Below are 15,022 nucleotides of genomic sequence, written 5' to 3'. Positions count from 1 at the left end.
CTTTTCTTTTAGAGAGTAACGCTGAGCTGAGCTACAGAATAAGAAGAATAATAATAAGAAGAAGCACTGATTTAGTAGCGTGTTGTCGCCATGGCGAAGAAGACTGACTTCTCAACCCTGATTCCAAAACCCCTTTGTTTGGCCAAACCTATTTTTTAACACTGACCCTGAACATTATAACCTTATCGTTTATCTGTGTGCTGCACATTTTACGGAGGACACCAGCATGGCAAAACTGACACCAACATTAATATTTACAGCTGGGCAGATGAAACTCGAGCTACCCAATTAGAGTACATTTCGTATTTCAGAAGGAGGGGTTACATCGAAACAGGAACTAAATAGGACTTTTGAGACAGGTGCTGCAATAATGTAAATACAGTATGTGAAAAATAATGCTTTTTTAGGAAAACCTAGACTAATACACACCAAATACCAAATCAAGACTTTGTAAAAGGGCATAATAGGACTCCTTTAAAGTGTTCATTTGTGAATATTATCATAATGAACAAAATGTTTAAGAATCATGAACTTCTGTTGGTCACAGAGCTTACTTTCTGCAATATTTCAAAAGCTAATGGAAAAATACTGTTTGGTTTTTGTGGAGAGAACCAGGGTGATGCTAATTTCAATGCTGGCCTACAAAAATATGTGATCAGTGTAGTGCTCTATTGGACCAGACTGTGTAAAATCTGGCTACACAATCAAACTCCATCATAAATATAGATTTTTGAATCCCATCACTTTTTCCTCAGATATGTGGTTTTATTTTTCAATTCTTCAAAGTTCTTTCAACGTCTTTGCTCTCTTTACTGTCTTTGAGAGTGACGCAACAGTGGCCGTTGTTACAATTAGCTGGAGGCCAAAATAAAAGACATTTATGTAGTTTATTATACAGACATTTATCATTAAACAGTTATTTACAATGTTTAGGCATTCTAAACATGTAGATTAAATTAAGCTTGGCATGAAATCCTTCAAGCAGAACCAAACGTTTGACAATCATGATAGAATGATTAGTATTTAAATACCAGCCCACAGGATCTAATGTTAATAAATAGCTAGGAGGTGTCACATGATCAATTGCTATTGACAATATACAATAAAACAACTAGCATTACAGTACAAATCTACAACCAGGATCCTGTGCCTTCAGGACGTTCATTAAAAACGAAGGAGCGGGACCTTCTCCTGGTCATAGTGGGTGGGCCTGCCCTCTTGGTCAGGGTCAAGTAGATGTCGGAGGTGAGGAATCGTGGGTAGCAGTCTTTTTTCATTAAGCTGTAGATTTTATTTTGTGCTACATCAAAGCAGGACCTAGTGGGCTTCAGGATGTTCTTCTCAATTGTGGCCTTGGTTGAGTGGTCAATGTTGATCTGAGGCGAAAAGAGCAAAACATAAAGCGTGAGGACGTCAAAAAAAATTCAGTTTTCAGGAATTATGCACTATAACGAAAGACAAGATACAAGATGAAAAATGATGTCGTAAGTTAATTTTTGTGGGCCAACTATGATGTCGCCATGTCGCTGATCTGTGTTTTCTTCTGCTTTAGAAAATCTTATGAGCAGGAGATTCTCAGTAGCTTGTCTTTCAGCCCTTTCAGTCTATTTTTAGTGCAAAACATCAGAAAAAAAAGACATCCACTGTAAAAGTCTGAGACCAGACCGAAAAGCCTGGAAACAAAGTTTTAGTATTAAAATTTTTTTTAAAACAAAAGTTGTAATGTCAAATGAAGAAGAAGAGGTACTGACAATTCAGCATTTAAGCAAATTTGTGATATTTGAACTCATTTGAACAAAAGCTCAGATGCAGCCAAAATGTTTTCTATTAAAGCACATGATGCTCTGTGCACAAAAAAGAAAATGAAATATTTTTCAATTTTAGTTTCAACTGTGATGTGGTGTAACCATTAAGTTAAAAGTAATAACATTATCTTAATAATTATTTTCTATAATAACAACAACAATAATAATGTAATATATTTTTCACAAATATTACTAATTATTATTCATAATAATTTGTAATTAATTCATTAATTCTGTTTTTTTCCCCCTTTGTCATAATATCAGAACAGTTGTATGACCCTAACATTTCTGACCTCATAATCCCCAAGTGTTGGTATGCATGAATTGCATTTTAATATTTGTGAATAAATTAATAGATCGCACAAACAAATGAGTGTCATGTCATTAAACTATACTGGCAAAACCAAATACAGAAACATTCTCAAATGCATGTACATTTTTAATTTACACTTTTCACTCACACTGTTGTGCTGTTAATATAATTTATAGCAAATATTGTATTAGGTAAATTAGGATAAAATTAAAGCATTTACATTTGTAGTGTTATTTGTTTGTCTGTTTTATTTGTTGTTTACACACATCATTTCTGACCACAGCACTTGCTCTGACTCATTCTCCCTCTGTCCAGGCCACAGTTGCTACTTCTTCTCTGAAAGTATTACATCAGACTAACACGTGTCTGTTGAACAGCAATTTTGCAGTTGCTATGCATGCACTGCTCCTTATTTATGAATACATACAAGTGATACAATTTTAAGGTTTTCCTTTACCAGCAGCGATAAGATCAAGTTGATGTTCAGCATCGCTACTTTTCATTGTTAGTTGCTTTATTCATTCTTACTTTGGTCAGACTATAGCGAGGGGTCCCACTGCCTCATTTTCACTTCTCAGTTTTTCAGAGTCTATTTTCTCAGCTGTGTGGGCGGCTGAGGGGGAGTTTGCAGCCAAAAGCAGGAAAACCACACGGTCACATCTGCCCCCAGTCATGTGGCCGGGGGCCGACAATGGCCTCTGCGCAAACACAATGGCAGGTCTCTGATGGTGATGCAGCTCTGCACTATACCACAGATATCATTTAACAGAGCCGTGTTTCTTTTTAACGTGACTCCCGCTGAGGTTACGCAAAGTGCTGCTTCGCTCACAGCAACGTAGCATCGTTCGTCACCAGAAATAAGGTGCTTTCCAAAACAGCATGCGTTTATTTGTTGTGGGGTCCGATAAACAGGTTGAAGTGGCGTAAATTAGTTGACTCAAAAATAAAAATTCTGGATACTTGGAACCAGTGTTGGGAAAAGTTACTTTTATAAGTAATGCATTACAATATTGTTTTACTGCATAAAAAGTTACTAATTGCGTTAGTTCAAGTTGAACTAAGTAAGTAATATGTTACTTTAGCAGTTACTTGAAAAAAGTAATCTGATTACGTAACTCGTGTTACTTGTAATGCATTACCCCCAAAACTGCTTGTGACAAAAGTTGCACGTTTTGCAACTTAATAGCTATTAAATATTTTCTTGTAAATTTAAAAGTAATACGTTACTTTACTAGTTACTTAATTGCGTTACTTAGTTACTTTTTATGGAAAGTAATACATTGTGTTACTTTTGCATTACTTTTTGTAACCTGGGCTGGGCTTGCTTATTTATTTTTAATAACAAAAATCCCAGAAGTTATATTTTTGGCAAATGTAAAAGCCCTTTCACACCAAAAGTCAAATTAATAAGCCTCAGACTGAAGCAAGTGCTTCTGCACCACACTCCCAATTTCTCTCAACACGGGACAAGAGAGGTTTCAGTGAATAAATGGGAAATCAAAATGAAAAAGTAACAGTTATTTTGTTGTAAATTATAAAGTAATACGTTACTTTACTAGTTACTTGAAAAAAGTAATCTGATTACGTAACTTGCATTACTTGTAATGCGTTACCCCCAACACTGCTCGCAACAAAAGTTGCACATTTCTGCTTCTAGCTTTAGAACTGAATAGCCTAAATGATTCATTTCTTTGTTCAACTCCTTGAATTGTGCAGATTTCAATTATAGAATTTAAATCTAAATCTTCCTTGTTGAAATTCATCCTACAGTTGTACTGGCTACAGAGCATAAACAAAGGCAAAAATGCTATAATTTTGAAATAATGTCACATCATTTGGAATAACGTCATTTGAAATAACGTCATTTGGAATAATGTCATTTGGAATAACGTCATTTGGAATAACGTCATTTGAAATAACGTCATTTGGAATAACGTCATTTGGAATAACGTCATTTGGAATAACGTCATGTGGAATAACGTCATTTGGAATAACGTCATTTGAAATAACGTCATTTGGAATAATGTCATTTGGAATAACGTCATTTGGAATACCGTCATTTGAAATAACGTCATTTGGAATAATGTCATTTGGAATAACGTCATTTGGAATACCGTCATTTGAAATAACGTCATTTGGAATAATGTCATTTGGAATAATGTCATTTCATGTGCCGTTTTCAAATTTCACATACTGAAGATTCAAAATTTCAGATTTCACATACTGAAGACTGAACATTCAGAAGACTTGGAACATAGTGCACTTAGAACAAGTTGTATGGATAACCCTTATGATTTAAAATGGGAATGTTCAAGCTCCTTTTTAAAGCTTGAACACTCCAGTTTCCATTTATTGTAATCCTATGGAAAAGAGTGAACAGCATGTTCTTTCAAAATGATCCTTTTGTGTTTCACAGAAGGAAGAACGTTTGGAATGACATGAAGGTTTTCTACAGTTTTTTGTCCACTAGGATTAACGGAAAGGTATTTTCAAAAATCTGTCTGCTGGGCGAAGTGCACAATAGAACAGGTGCATCTATTTTTTACATATGCATTTGTGCAAAACTAAAATTGGTATCTACCCTTTTCTTACTGTTCAAAATGCAAATGTGTACGTACCTCTTTGGGTGCTTCCTTATCGATGAAAATGGCGTGTATCTGTTTGGCTTTAGACTGCAGTTTGGTTGCAGACCCAGTGGTCTTAAAGTCTTCACAGGCTAACCAAAACTCAATGTTCTCCTCGCTGAACTCAGTGCGCAGAAACCGCGTGAAGACTTCAACCCCGTCTGAAACAAGATGCAACATCACATTAATTGCTAAATTAAAACCTTGACGAATTTACCCACCAAGACAACAAACAGGAAGTGAGGCATTATTCCTGCAATGCTTTTGTATACTGACACAGACGGTTCTAAAAGAAATAGTCACATTACCATGATAATACAATGCAAATTTGGTTACAGTACGACCAACTTGTCCAAAATAATAAAACTTTGAATAATGGTAAATTGATAACACTTTACAATAAGGTCCCATAAATTAATATTAAATTACATTTGTTACAGTTAAAAAAAAAAAACATTTGTTAATGTTATTTAACTAATGTTAACAATTGGAACAAGTGTTACCGGTAAATGATAGACATTGAACTTCTCATAAATTCACTAGCTGCAGTGCTATGACACATAACTGTTTGCAGCTATATTTATTTCTATAATAATCTCTACAACTATGCTTATAGCCGTGCATCCACAGAGACAGACAAAATACATTCCAGGTGGCACAAATCAAACTGTGTGTGTGTGTGTGTGTGTGTGTTGAATCAAACTATTCATTGGTTAGAATCACATGCAAACCAGAACGTTCAGAACCCTGTGTAGTCACAAGCAGGTTTTGTCATCCTGTGGTTATGATCGGATGCACACTTCAGCTCAGTATTAAACTGAGAAACATTCAGTATGCTACAGTATACTGCTAAGATGAACAGATCCTACCTGAGTGACTCAGCAGCTCCTCAAATGAATCACCCCATCTCAGAGCCACGTCTGGCGTGATGCTGTTCAAATCACATTAATCAGTGAAGCCTTTAAGTGTTGGAAAGGTGCTACTTCATGAATAGTGTCATTTTTATCTGAATTGTCCTATCGGTGTTAAACAGTGACACTTTGACAATACTCCACAATTTCTTAAATAAATAGTGAATAAGTGTTTATACATGATGAAGACTTACTGGTTAGTTTTAGCTGGTGGTTTCTTCTGAGAACTGACATTTTCATGCGATCCAGATTTTGCCAGAAGAAGACTGAGTCTGCCTTTTTTATCCTTACTCCTGCAAAGAAAGAAAGCAAAATCAATCAATCAGTCAGTCAGTCAGTCAGTCCGTCCGTCCGTCCGTCCGTCCGTCCGTCCGTCCGTCCGTCCGTCCGTCCGTCCGTCCGTCCGTCCGTCCGTCCGTCCGTCCCTTCATGAATAGTGTCATTTTTATCTGAATTGTCCTATCGGTGTTAAACAGTGACACTTTGACAATACTCCACAATTTCTTAAATAAATAGTGAATAAGTGTTTATACATGATGAAGACTTACTGGTTAGTTTTAGCTGGTGGTTTCTTCTGAGAACTGACATTTTCATGCGATCCAGACTTTGCCAGAAGAAGACTGAGTCTGCCTTTTTTATCCTTACTCCTGCAAAGAAAGAAAGCAAAATCAATCAATCTGTCAGTCAGTCAGTCAGTCCGTCCGTCCGTCCGTCCGTCCGTCCGTCCGTCATCCATCTATCTATCTATCTATCTATCTATCTATCTGTCTGTCTGTCTGTCTGTCTGTCTGTCTGTCTATGGCGTGGTATTGCATTGTGCATAAATGTATACATATGCAATCAGACACCACATGTGTTACTTCCACCAGGCACCAAACCAAAGGTTCGTGACAGCTATAAGGGGAAGTGTTACCACAGTGCTAGCTATAGGTTCTGAAGCACAAAAGTCAGTCTGATCAACAGCTACAAAAAAAACATGGTAAATAAGAGTTCTGGTAAAACACAGCGTTTATATACTTAATTCTCAATGTTTTACATGCATTCCTAGTTATAGCAGTAGTTGTACTTTTGGTTCTCACTATAAAATGTTTTCATCCCAGCAAAGAAACAATGTAGACATATCTCTGGTTCAGCACTGAGATAGATACTACCACAATTATTCTTAATATAAGATATATTCATAAAACAAGGTACACACGTCTAATGTGAAGCAGGTGCATTTTACACTGATCTACGTTCTCTGGTGCAGGATGATTTGTTCTCTTGGCTTTTTTAATTTAAGCGAATGAAAGGTTCCTTTAATACATCCCAAAGGTGCGACATTACAAAGATGAAAGACAAACAGATTCGTGTTTGGTCACAACGATGAGCTCCAGAAATAAAGGAAGTCACACACAATGAAGAGAAAACTACCCAAACTTCATTTCAATACACTTGCTAAAAGAATGTTCAAAAGCCCCAGAGTGTGAATATGCAAGACAACATCTCTCCCCACAATGCTTTCGGTGGTAATATGAGAAAAGTGTGGGGAAAAAACTGTACCTCAAGTGGGTCTCTTTCATTCTGCAGGCGAGCAGCTCGTCCTCACTGAGCATTTTGAAATATGCTTCCTCCTTGGGGGCAGAGAAGTTAAACTGAGGAAACAGAAACACAAAAATCTTCATGCTCTTCCCTCTTGTTGACACTCACACATCAACACAGCAGGTCCTCGGTCTAGTGTAAACTACCAAACACTGAAGCTCATATTTGTGTGTTAAGTGTGTTAAGAGGTCATTTCCCATACCTGTTAAGATGACTTCCTGTCAGGGAAACTACCCACCGTTTACTGTAATATCTCTCTGCCTGGGTTTTCTGCTGTAGGACATCCATCTGCTAGCAAAGTTTACATATTTTTACATTTATTTTCAGGCAATATGCTTTAGTCAAGTTTTACTTAACTTCCTACTTCCTTCTAAGCGACAACAGGATGGTGGGCTGTCAGCGTGTGGTCAGAGGTTTCTGAAGTACGCAGAGGGAGGACTTCATCATCTCAACAGTTATTATTTATGGCTTATGTAAAGGAAAATGTTAATAATAGATGTCTGAAAACAATCTAAATGATCTTCCTTTCTTAGAAAACCATTGCATTCATGCATTAATCAAAGTATCTTCAACAAATGTTTTATTTAATTACTAAAATGCCAGGTGGTATAATCATAAATAATAATTTTTTATATTTTTATTTTTTATTATTATTATGATTTTTTGCTTTTACACGTCTTAAACATATCACATTTATTTTGCAAGTTTTTTTTAAAACACTGTCAAATGGCATATACTTAGAAAATCATGCTACAAATATGCTTTTATTATTTAGAAATATCAATCAATAAATAAATAAATAAAAGAAGGTCTACAGGGGTCTTCTCATGTGACTTTTTTAACTTTACATTTTTAATATTTAAAAGCAAAGCTGATTTATAAATAAATAGTATATTACTGTAGAGTACTGTATATTATATTATATTATATAACCTTCATTTCCATGGTTGACTGTCATGGTGAAAAAACAACTAAACATTTTGACCAGTGTGGCTCACACGATGACAAAAATACTTTATATTTTGGTGGCCTTGGCCAAATTACTGACACGATAACTAGGTTTTGAAGCATGAATGAAATGTTTTGGGTGAGTAACTACATTTTGCAGACATGCAATAAAGTTCTGAAGTTCCAGCAAACAGTTGTGACATTTGCACTCACAGTTTAGAGAATGTTAAGATTGTTTCGAAAAATGTGCCAAAGCAATTGAGAAAAACTGTAAAACAAACTACTTCATAAAGGTTCTTCCCCAAGCATTTCAGACTTAGTTACACCAACTGAAAAGATTTTTTTAATTTTTTTTGACATTTTTTATTACGCCCCACAAAAAGCAAAAACAAACAACAACAAAATCATCAGAACAAGTATGTAAGTCTGTTGCATTTTTAATAATTTTTTCAATAAATGATCAAGTCATAATGTGAATTATCAATACATTTTCAAAAGATTATCAAGAAATATGTGAAACTGTCATTGACCCTCAGTCTCAGAAAAATGCCGCTGGGTGCTCAGATTTTCGTGAGGTCTTGTGAAGACTTCAAAATAAGCTGAAACTAATCCTAGCGTTAGTTAAAAGACCAAAGAAAGTGTCGAGAAAGACACACTCTGTATACCTACTGTGGCTGTTGCCTCTGCAGAGCCATTATAATGATGGACAAATCCGTTTCGGCACAATAAATGACAGGAGGGAATAGAAATGTCCTCAGACAGAGACAAGGGTGACATCTTCATTTAATCAACAACCGTAGAGGCACACAGACCAAACCACACAATCCTTAGAGTGTCCTTTTGAGGGCAGGATCTCAAGTGCATCACTTAAAGGCTTTGGGTAGCGCTAAGTAAAACTTTTCAATTTGCATACACAGACATCAACCATTCCCACATCTGCAGAATTAAACACTCTTTACTTGCTGAGTCCTCATAAACCATATATACCTGTACACACACACACACACACTCAAATAGAATTGGTTTAAAATATAGGCCTATATATTGAAAAATTTACTTCAAAGAGAAAGGAAATTATTATTATTTTAATCTTCAAATAGTCATTTTGGGTTAATGAAAAAAAGCTTTTTTAAAAAAAATATATTTGTGACTATAAAATATAAAAAAAAAAAAAAAAAAATTTAAGTTAATAATATATTAAAAATGGACAATGAGGAAAACATAAAATTTTTTATTTAGAATATTTAAATATATTTGTAACATCTACCAACATATTACCAATATTTTGACCATACATTTCAATGCATAATTGAAAAATGTATATATATAAAAATTAAAAGTTTTCGTTTACATAATATATGTGTGTATACTGTGTATATTTATTGTGTATATATAAATACAAACAATGCAAAGCATGTATATATTTAAGAAAAATATGTTATGGTTATATATTAAATATATTTAATATTATGTAAGATAATATTTTATATAATATAAAATATAAGAATATGAATATATAAATGTATAAACATAAATATTTTCAAAATATATACTGTATGTGTGTGTATTTATATATACATAATAAATATACCCAGTAGCCTACATATACATATATTATGTAAACAAAAACTTAGTTTGGATGCGATTAATTGAGATTAATATTTTGACAGCACTAATATATATATTAATATATATAATACTAATACACACACACACACACACACACACACATATATATACACACACACACACACACACACACATGCATGATCTAATCTCAATTTCTCAACATGGATAAAAATGATACATTATGTAAATTTTGTTGTGTCAAATATTAAACAATATGCTGCTTAGACACTAAAAGCATCTATTACCATAAAACAGCTTTTCATGAGGAACTGAGAAGCAAATAGATTTAACCTGCGAATTAAAAGTGACGCCTTAAAATGTGAAAAAGATTGCAAAGATTATGCACACAGTTCAGAGAACATCTTTTCTGCTTGTATAAAAAAGGCAAACTTTTGGGGGCTTGATTGGTAAGGTTATGAGCAATTTTAATCTGTCAATGAGTATTATCATAAGTAATACGTTTTTATTATGAAGTAGTAGCTTGAGACTGTGAGTTATTCAGAAGATCTTCTCTCAGGATGTTGCTCATCAGTCTTTTACATCAAAGTTTTACTCAAGCGTGATTCATTTGTTATTGCCGTCAGATTCTCATAAACTCTTGACAAAAAAGGGAAATGCGAGACATACAGAAATTGAAAATGAAATGTGCTGACGAGAAGAGCTACTTCCTGTCTTTAGCGCTGGTGAAAACACATCTACTGACATCGACAAATGCCCTTTGACATCTAATTTGCATTCCAATTGCAGTGAGCTCATCAGGTTTTGGAGTTTCAGGATTGTGCCTAGTTTAGAAGTGAATTGAGAATGCCTGAATTGAATCTGGATTCAGCCAGCAAAAATGATGCATTCATTCCAATTGGAATGTAAGGAAGAAAGATTAAAATGGATGAAATTCTAAATTTCAAAAGAATTGTATATAATTGCCCTCTTCAGTATGACATTACATATAAACATGTTGTCATGCAACATACATTTCCAGAATTTTGGATGATTTTAGTAATCAGTGTTCTGAATGGCACCTATAGAAATTTGTATTTAAATTATATTACATATTCCATAATAAATGTACTTTTATGGACCATGGTGAAAGAACACTTTTGATGTCAATATCCTTTTTTTTTCTCTCTTTCTAAATTCACCTTAAATGGCTACCTATCTGGTAGACATGTTGTAGTGCTGTATGAGAAAATATTATTTTTAGATTATATTTATATTGTAATTTTGAATTTTGAATTAAATTAAAATCAGTTTTGTGTCAATTTTTAATACTGGATTTAAGTTGAAGTAATATGATGTTAAATGAATTAGCTTGTGCATAATAATAATAATAATTATAATTATTATTTATTTTTATATTTATGTCGTACATTTTACTGTTTGTTCTGGATTGCAGATTTGAATTCAATTCAAATCTGTTTTGTATTTATTGTTAATATTGGACTTAAGGTAAGTTAATCAGCATAAATAAAAATATGCATAACAGCAACAACACTCTTATTATTATTATTGTTGTTGTACCTTTTAATGTTTGCACTGGATTGCATTTTTGAATTACAATTTTTGTTTCAGTTCAATTTCTATGTGTTGCAGCCACTAAAGGCCTAAAGGCTCATGAACTGAAAGAAGCCGAATCTTAAATTCTGAATATTAGATCTCAAGGAGATCTGAGCAGACTGTTCTCTTGCCACATAGACAAGACTTTGATCACTGATGTGGTAATGCCATCCAGTACATCCATATTTTTTTCTGGTACTAAAAGAGCTTGTTCCTCAGCATATCACTTTCATTCCTCCAAGAGCAGAAGTGGCTTCAAACCGAATGGTTAGTGGCCTGCGGTTAAAGGGACCCTCATGTGGTAGAGTCTGGCCCTCTGCTCTCATCTATCCAAGGGCACTATAGTCTTCCTGCTGTCTCCTTTCTCTGCAACTGCCTTTTCATCATGCATTTGTTTTAGCATTCCCTTTCTGCCCGTCACACGTGTTCGACCGAGGGAATTCAAGCCCGGACTGGATTTACATTCATGAGTCATCAGCTGCTTTAAATATTATTTGCCATTCATTATTCTGAAACAACATAGGATTGTTGAGTGACTTTTCAGTTTATTCAGTTTAAAGGTAAAGCGGAAGGTAAAATTAATAAAAATGTCCTGTGACATACAGTATAACATAGCACTAAATGATTACCATATTTCTGCACTATGGTATTTACATGGTACTTTCAAGGATTCCGTGTGTGCAAAAAAAACCAACAAAACATGGTACTGCTATGGTGCTTAATGTACCGATTCAGAAGACAGCAAAATCATAACAAAAGCTCCTTCCTTCAAGTCAGATATAATCTCAAAAGACTTTAAAAAAGAAACAGTTTGTTGTGTTATGATCCTCTGCGCGCTTATGAGAAAACCAGCGACTTTCAGTAAATTCATTTCCCTAGCAGTTCAAAATAACCCCAGACACCTGCTTAACAACAACATAAAGACAGTCAGCTTCAAGTGACGTCACTTCCTTACCTACACGCTTGACAGATTTGGATACAAAAATTACCCACTAGGCAGGATGCAGGGTTTTGTATAGTAGTATAGTAGTATATATGTATAGTAGATACCAGCAAGCCAGTGTTAATGTTAGTAGGGTTTTTTCAGGGATGTGACACCTGACGAAAAACACCTTTTTACTAATTTACTGGAACAGATCAAATTCTTGACACATACGGGCCAGCTTTATTAATGGTACTGGCTGACACCATCAATACACACTGATGTTTAGCAATGACCCTGATGTGTCAGGGTTTCTTCAAGCAAGTGGCCTCCAGTTATACACTGATGCTGTGCATTGAAACATGCAAACAATAGCCTACAGTACGGTGCAAAGTTAATGGATAGTTCATCCAAAAAATTAATTTACTGCCCTTGAGAAGTAAAATTGCAGACATTATGAGACCATGTATCTTCAGAGAATTATATATTTATATATCTCTTTATATAGTTGATATATATGAGAACGTCGGGCATATCTGAAACAACATGAGGATGAACACATGATGACGGAACTTTCATATTGTGGTGATCTCTTCATCAATGGAGCTGTCACTTTTCTAGAAAGTATTATAGAAATTATATGAATGAGAACTGAGTATGTTATGATTAATGTTCATGATTTTAATGTGCTACTCTCTCATGCAATTCATTTAAGGCCATGGCACCTAAGATAGCATTGAAAAGAGATTTGCTGCCCACTACAGGACGTCCTGATACGTGTTTCTCAGTCTGATGAAGGCTTGAAAGCATCTTTCTCCATTGATGGTTATTCAAAATTGGCAAGCATTTACATGATATTTAATTAATTATATTAAGCAAAATATTTGATTATTTTATAATGGCTAATCATATTTGATTATATTAGTATGGTATGTTTTTATAGTCCCCAGTTCTTTTTCACATGGTTTTTACAAAAGTGTAAATGTCATGCACATGAGCAAAGAGGGAAAATTTCAAATCGCATTCTTCCAGGGTCATGCACCAGCCAAGCAACTTCCATTGAGATGACCTTGAGTGCTAACACATAGCTTTGTCCAGGCATTATAATCCTCCTTGATTTTGACAGGTCACATGACAATTTTGGGCTGACCCTTAAAGCTAAAGCAAACCATTTTGTCATTTGGTGACCTTTATACTGTGAAAGCGTAAAAGTTTTCTGCTGTATGTAAAAGCTTTTACAGAAGCCGTTTGCTAGGAAACACTCTTCACCTCCTGAGTAAGTAAACAACTTAGCAATTTCACTCCAACTATTTGTCTGAATCGCCAAATGTCATTCCTAAACACTACATTTCTCTTAAATGTTCAGATGAAAAGATGCTATAAAATGTGAAAAACACAACATCTTCGCAGTTTTCATAATCTGGGCTGGTCCTCAAAGTCGACATGAAATGAAAATGGACTTTTTAAATATGTTTTACTTGCTACATATTTTGCTTGCTACTCCAAAAAATAAAATGAATAAAGCTGAAATGTAAAAAAATGTGGCTTAATAATAACTTGCTCCGCCTCCACAACTTTTCTTTTCCACTTTACAAACATCAAATGAGTAGCTAATGCCAAATTGAAGGGAAATTTTCACAAATTTTCAAGTTGTAATGTGTTTTATCTCAGTCGTGCAGCTGTGTTAGATAGAAGATGCTTTCCAAAATGTAGATTCATGCAGCTGTGTTTATCTGCCAGTCAATGCAGCGAGTAGCAGAATGATTGTCTTTTCTCTCAAACTTGTTATTCTGAACAGAAAAGCAGCTTTCAAAAGTTGCTGTAAACATAATTATTCACGTCAGAAAGCTTGACGTGTATCACCTCACGTATCAGTAGTTGTCAAACAGTACCCAGGTCTCCCTGGGGGAAAATGTTTGGAGAACAAGAAACATTCAGTAGCACTCTTGTGACACACTCGAAGTGATTCAAGTGCTAAAGTATCTGCTTGCAGAGGAGTTAAAGGTGATGTGTGTTATTTTTCAATAATTTCTCATATCCCAGCTTAATAGCAGAGAAAACGGCAAGCTGTGCGCAGGTTGTAAAGACTGCAGCTTTTGTGGTGCTATCAAAACGCTGCTCTGTTTGTTTGAGAATCCCTGGTACTTCACAATGCATTCTGGGAAATGGGGCGGGGCAACACGTGTCACTCTGCTCACATTCAGTTTCATTGGTTTATAATAGAGTGAGCTCATTGGTGTAGACGCTTCAACTGACAAAGTACACTTATATTACTTGATGCAAAGTGCTAATAAAACATTTTCATGTTTCCTTCATTTATTTGTTAAAGGTGTAGTATGTGATATTGACAGCTAGTGGTTGAAATGGGTACTGCAGTCTAAATGATAAAATACTGGAGAGTGTTTTTCTCCTGCTCCCTCCTCCTCACACTCGCCAGATTGCCAGGTTGCCAGATTGAGGACACGCAACAGGAAAGAGTGCAGTTGGATAGCAACGAGCTTTACACACTGTAAGTTGTAGATTTGATTTATCCGTATCTTAATATGCCTCTGGTCATAAAGCTTTTTAGACAGATGCCGAGGCTTTTTAGGTCGGGTAGAATTTGCGATCTCTGACTCAGTTTGTTTGCTGGCTTCCATGGCTGTAATACGTTGTTTTCCACCAACTGGCAACCCGGGTGTTGAAATACTATTGGTTAAACTGGCAGTGAGTGGAGTCACATAGAACAAAACAAA

At 35.0% G+C, this 15,022-nt stretch overlaps 1 protein-coding gene across 2 annotated transcripts; it reads right to left on the bottom strand.

Annotated features, from left to right (window-relative positions):
* Positions 1 to 755: 755 nt before the first annotated feature.
* LOC107681733 (regulator of G-protein signaling 18-like) lies at positions 756 to 7,603 on the bottom strand. 2 transcript variants are annotated; one of them, XM_016478053.1, is made up of 6 exons: positions 7,437 to 7,603; positions 7,196 to 7,287; positions 6,202 to 6,300; positions 5,612 to 5,673; positions 4,737 to 4,903; positions 756 to 1,376 (listed from the first exon to the last, which is right to left on the bottom strand). In XM_016478053.1, the coding sequence occupies exons 2-6, from the start codon at positions 7,246 to 7,248 to the stop codon at positions 1,131 to 1,133; spliced, it is 627 nt and encodes a 208-aa protein (XP_016333539.1). In that variant the 5' UTR covers positions 7,249 to 7,287; positions 7,437 to 7,603; the 3' UTR covers positions 756 to 1,130. The 2 variants fall into 2 exon arrangements, with proteins under 2 accessions (XP_016333539.1, XP_016333537.1); XM_016478051.1 differs by lacking the exon at positions 7,437 to 7,603 and having other exon boundaries at positions 7,196 to 7,354.
* Positions 7,604 to 15,022: the final 7,419 nt, after the last annotated feature.

Source organism: Sinocyclocheilus anshuiensis, unplaced genomic scaffold (assembly GCF_001515605.1).
Source record: "Sinocyclocheilus anshuiensis isolate Anshui unplaced genomic scaffold, SAMN03320099.WGS_v1.1 scaffold436, whole genome shotgun sequence".
NCBI classification, from domain to species: Eukaryota; Metazoa; Chordata; class Actinopteri; order Cypriniformes; family Cyprinidae; genus Sinocyclocheilus; species Sinocyclocheilus anshuiensis.
This window is presented reverse-complemented; position numbering and strand designations above follow the sequence as displayed.

What these genes read in the sequence shown, in the direction of transcription:
- LOC107681733 (XM_016478051.1), bottom strand. Translation starts at nt 7,317, where the DNA reads ATGAAGATTTTTGTGTTTCTGTTTCCTCAGTTTAACTTCTCTGCCCCC. An exon ending in ATGAAAGAGACCCACTTGAG is followed by an intron (nt 6,301 to 7,195) that starts GTACAGTTTTTT and finishes CTTTCTTTGCAG; the next exon opens with GAGTAAGGATAAAAAAGGCA. An exon ending in ATAAGGAAGCACCCAAAGAG is followed by an intron (nt 1,377 to 4,736) that starts GTACGTACACAT and finishes TTTTCGCCTCAG; the next exon opens with ATCAACATTGACCACTCAAC.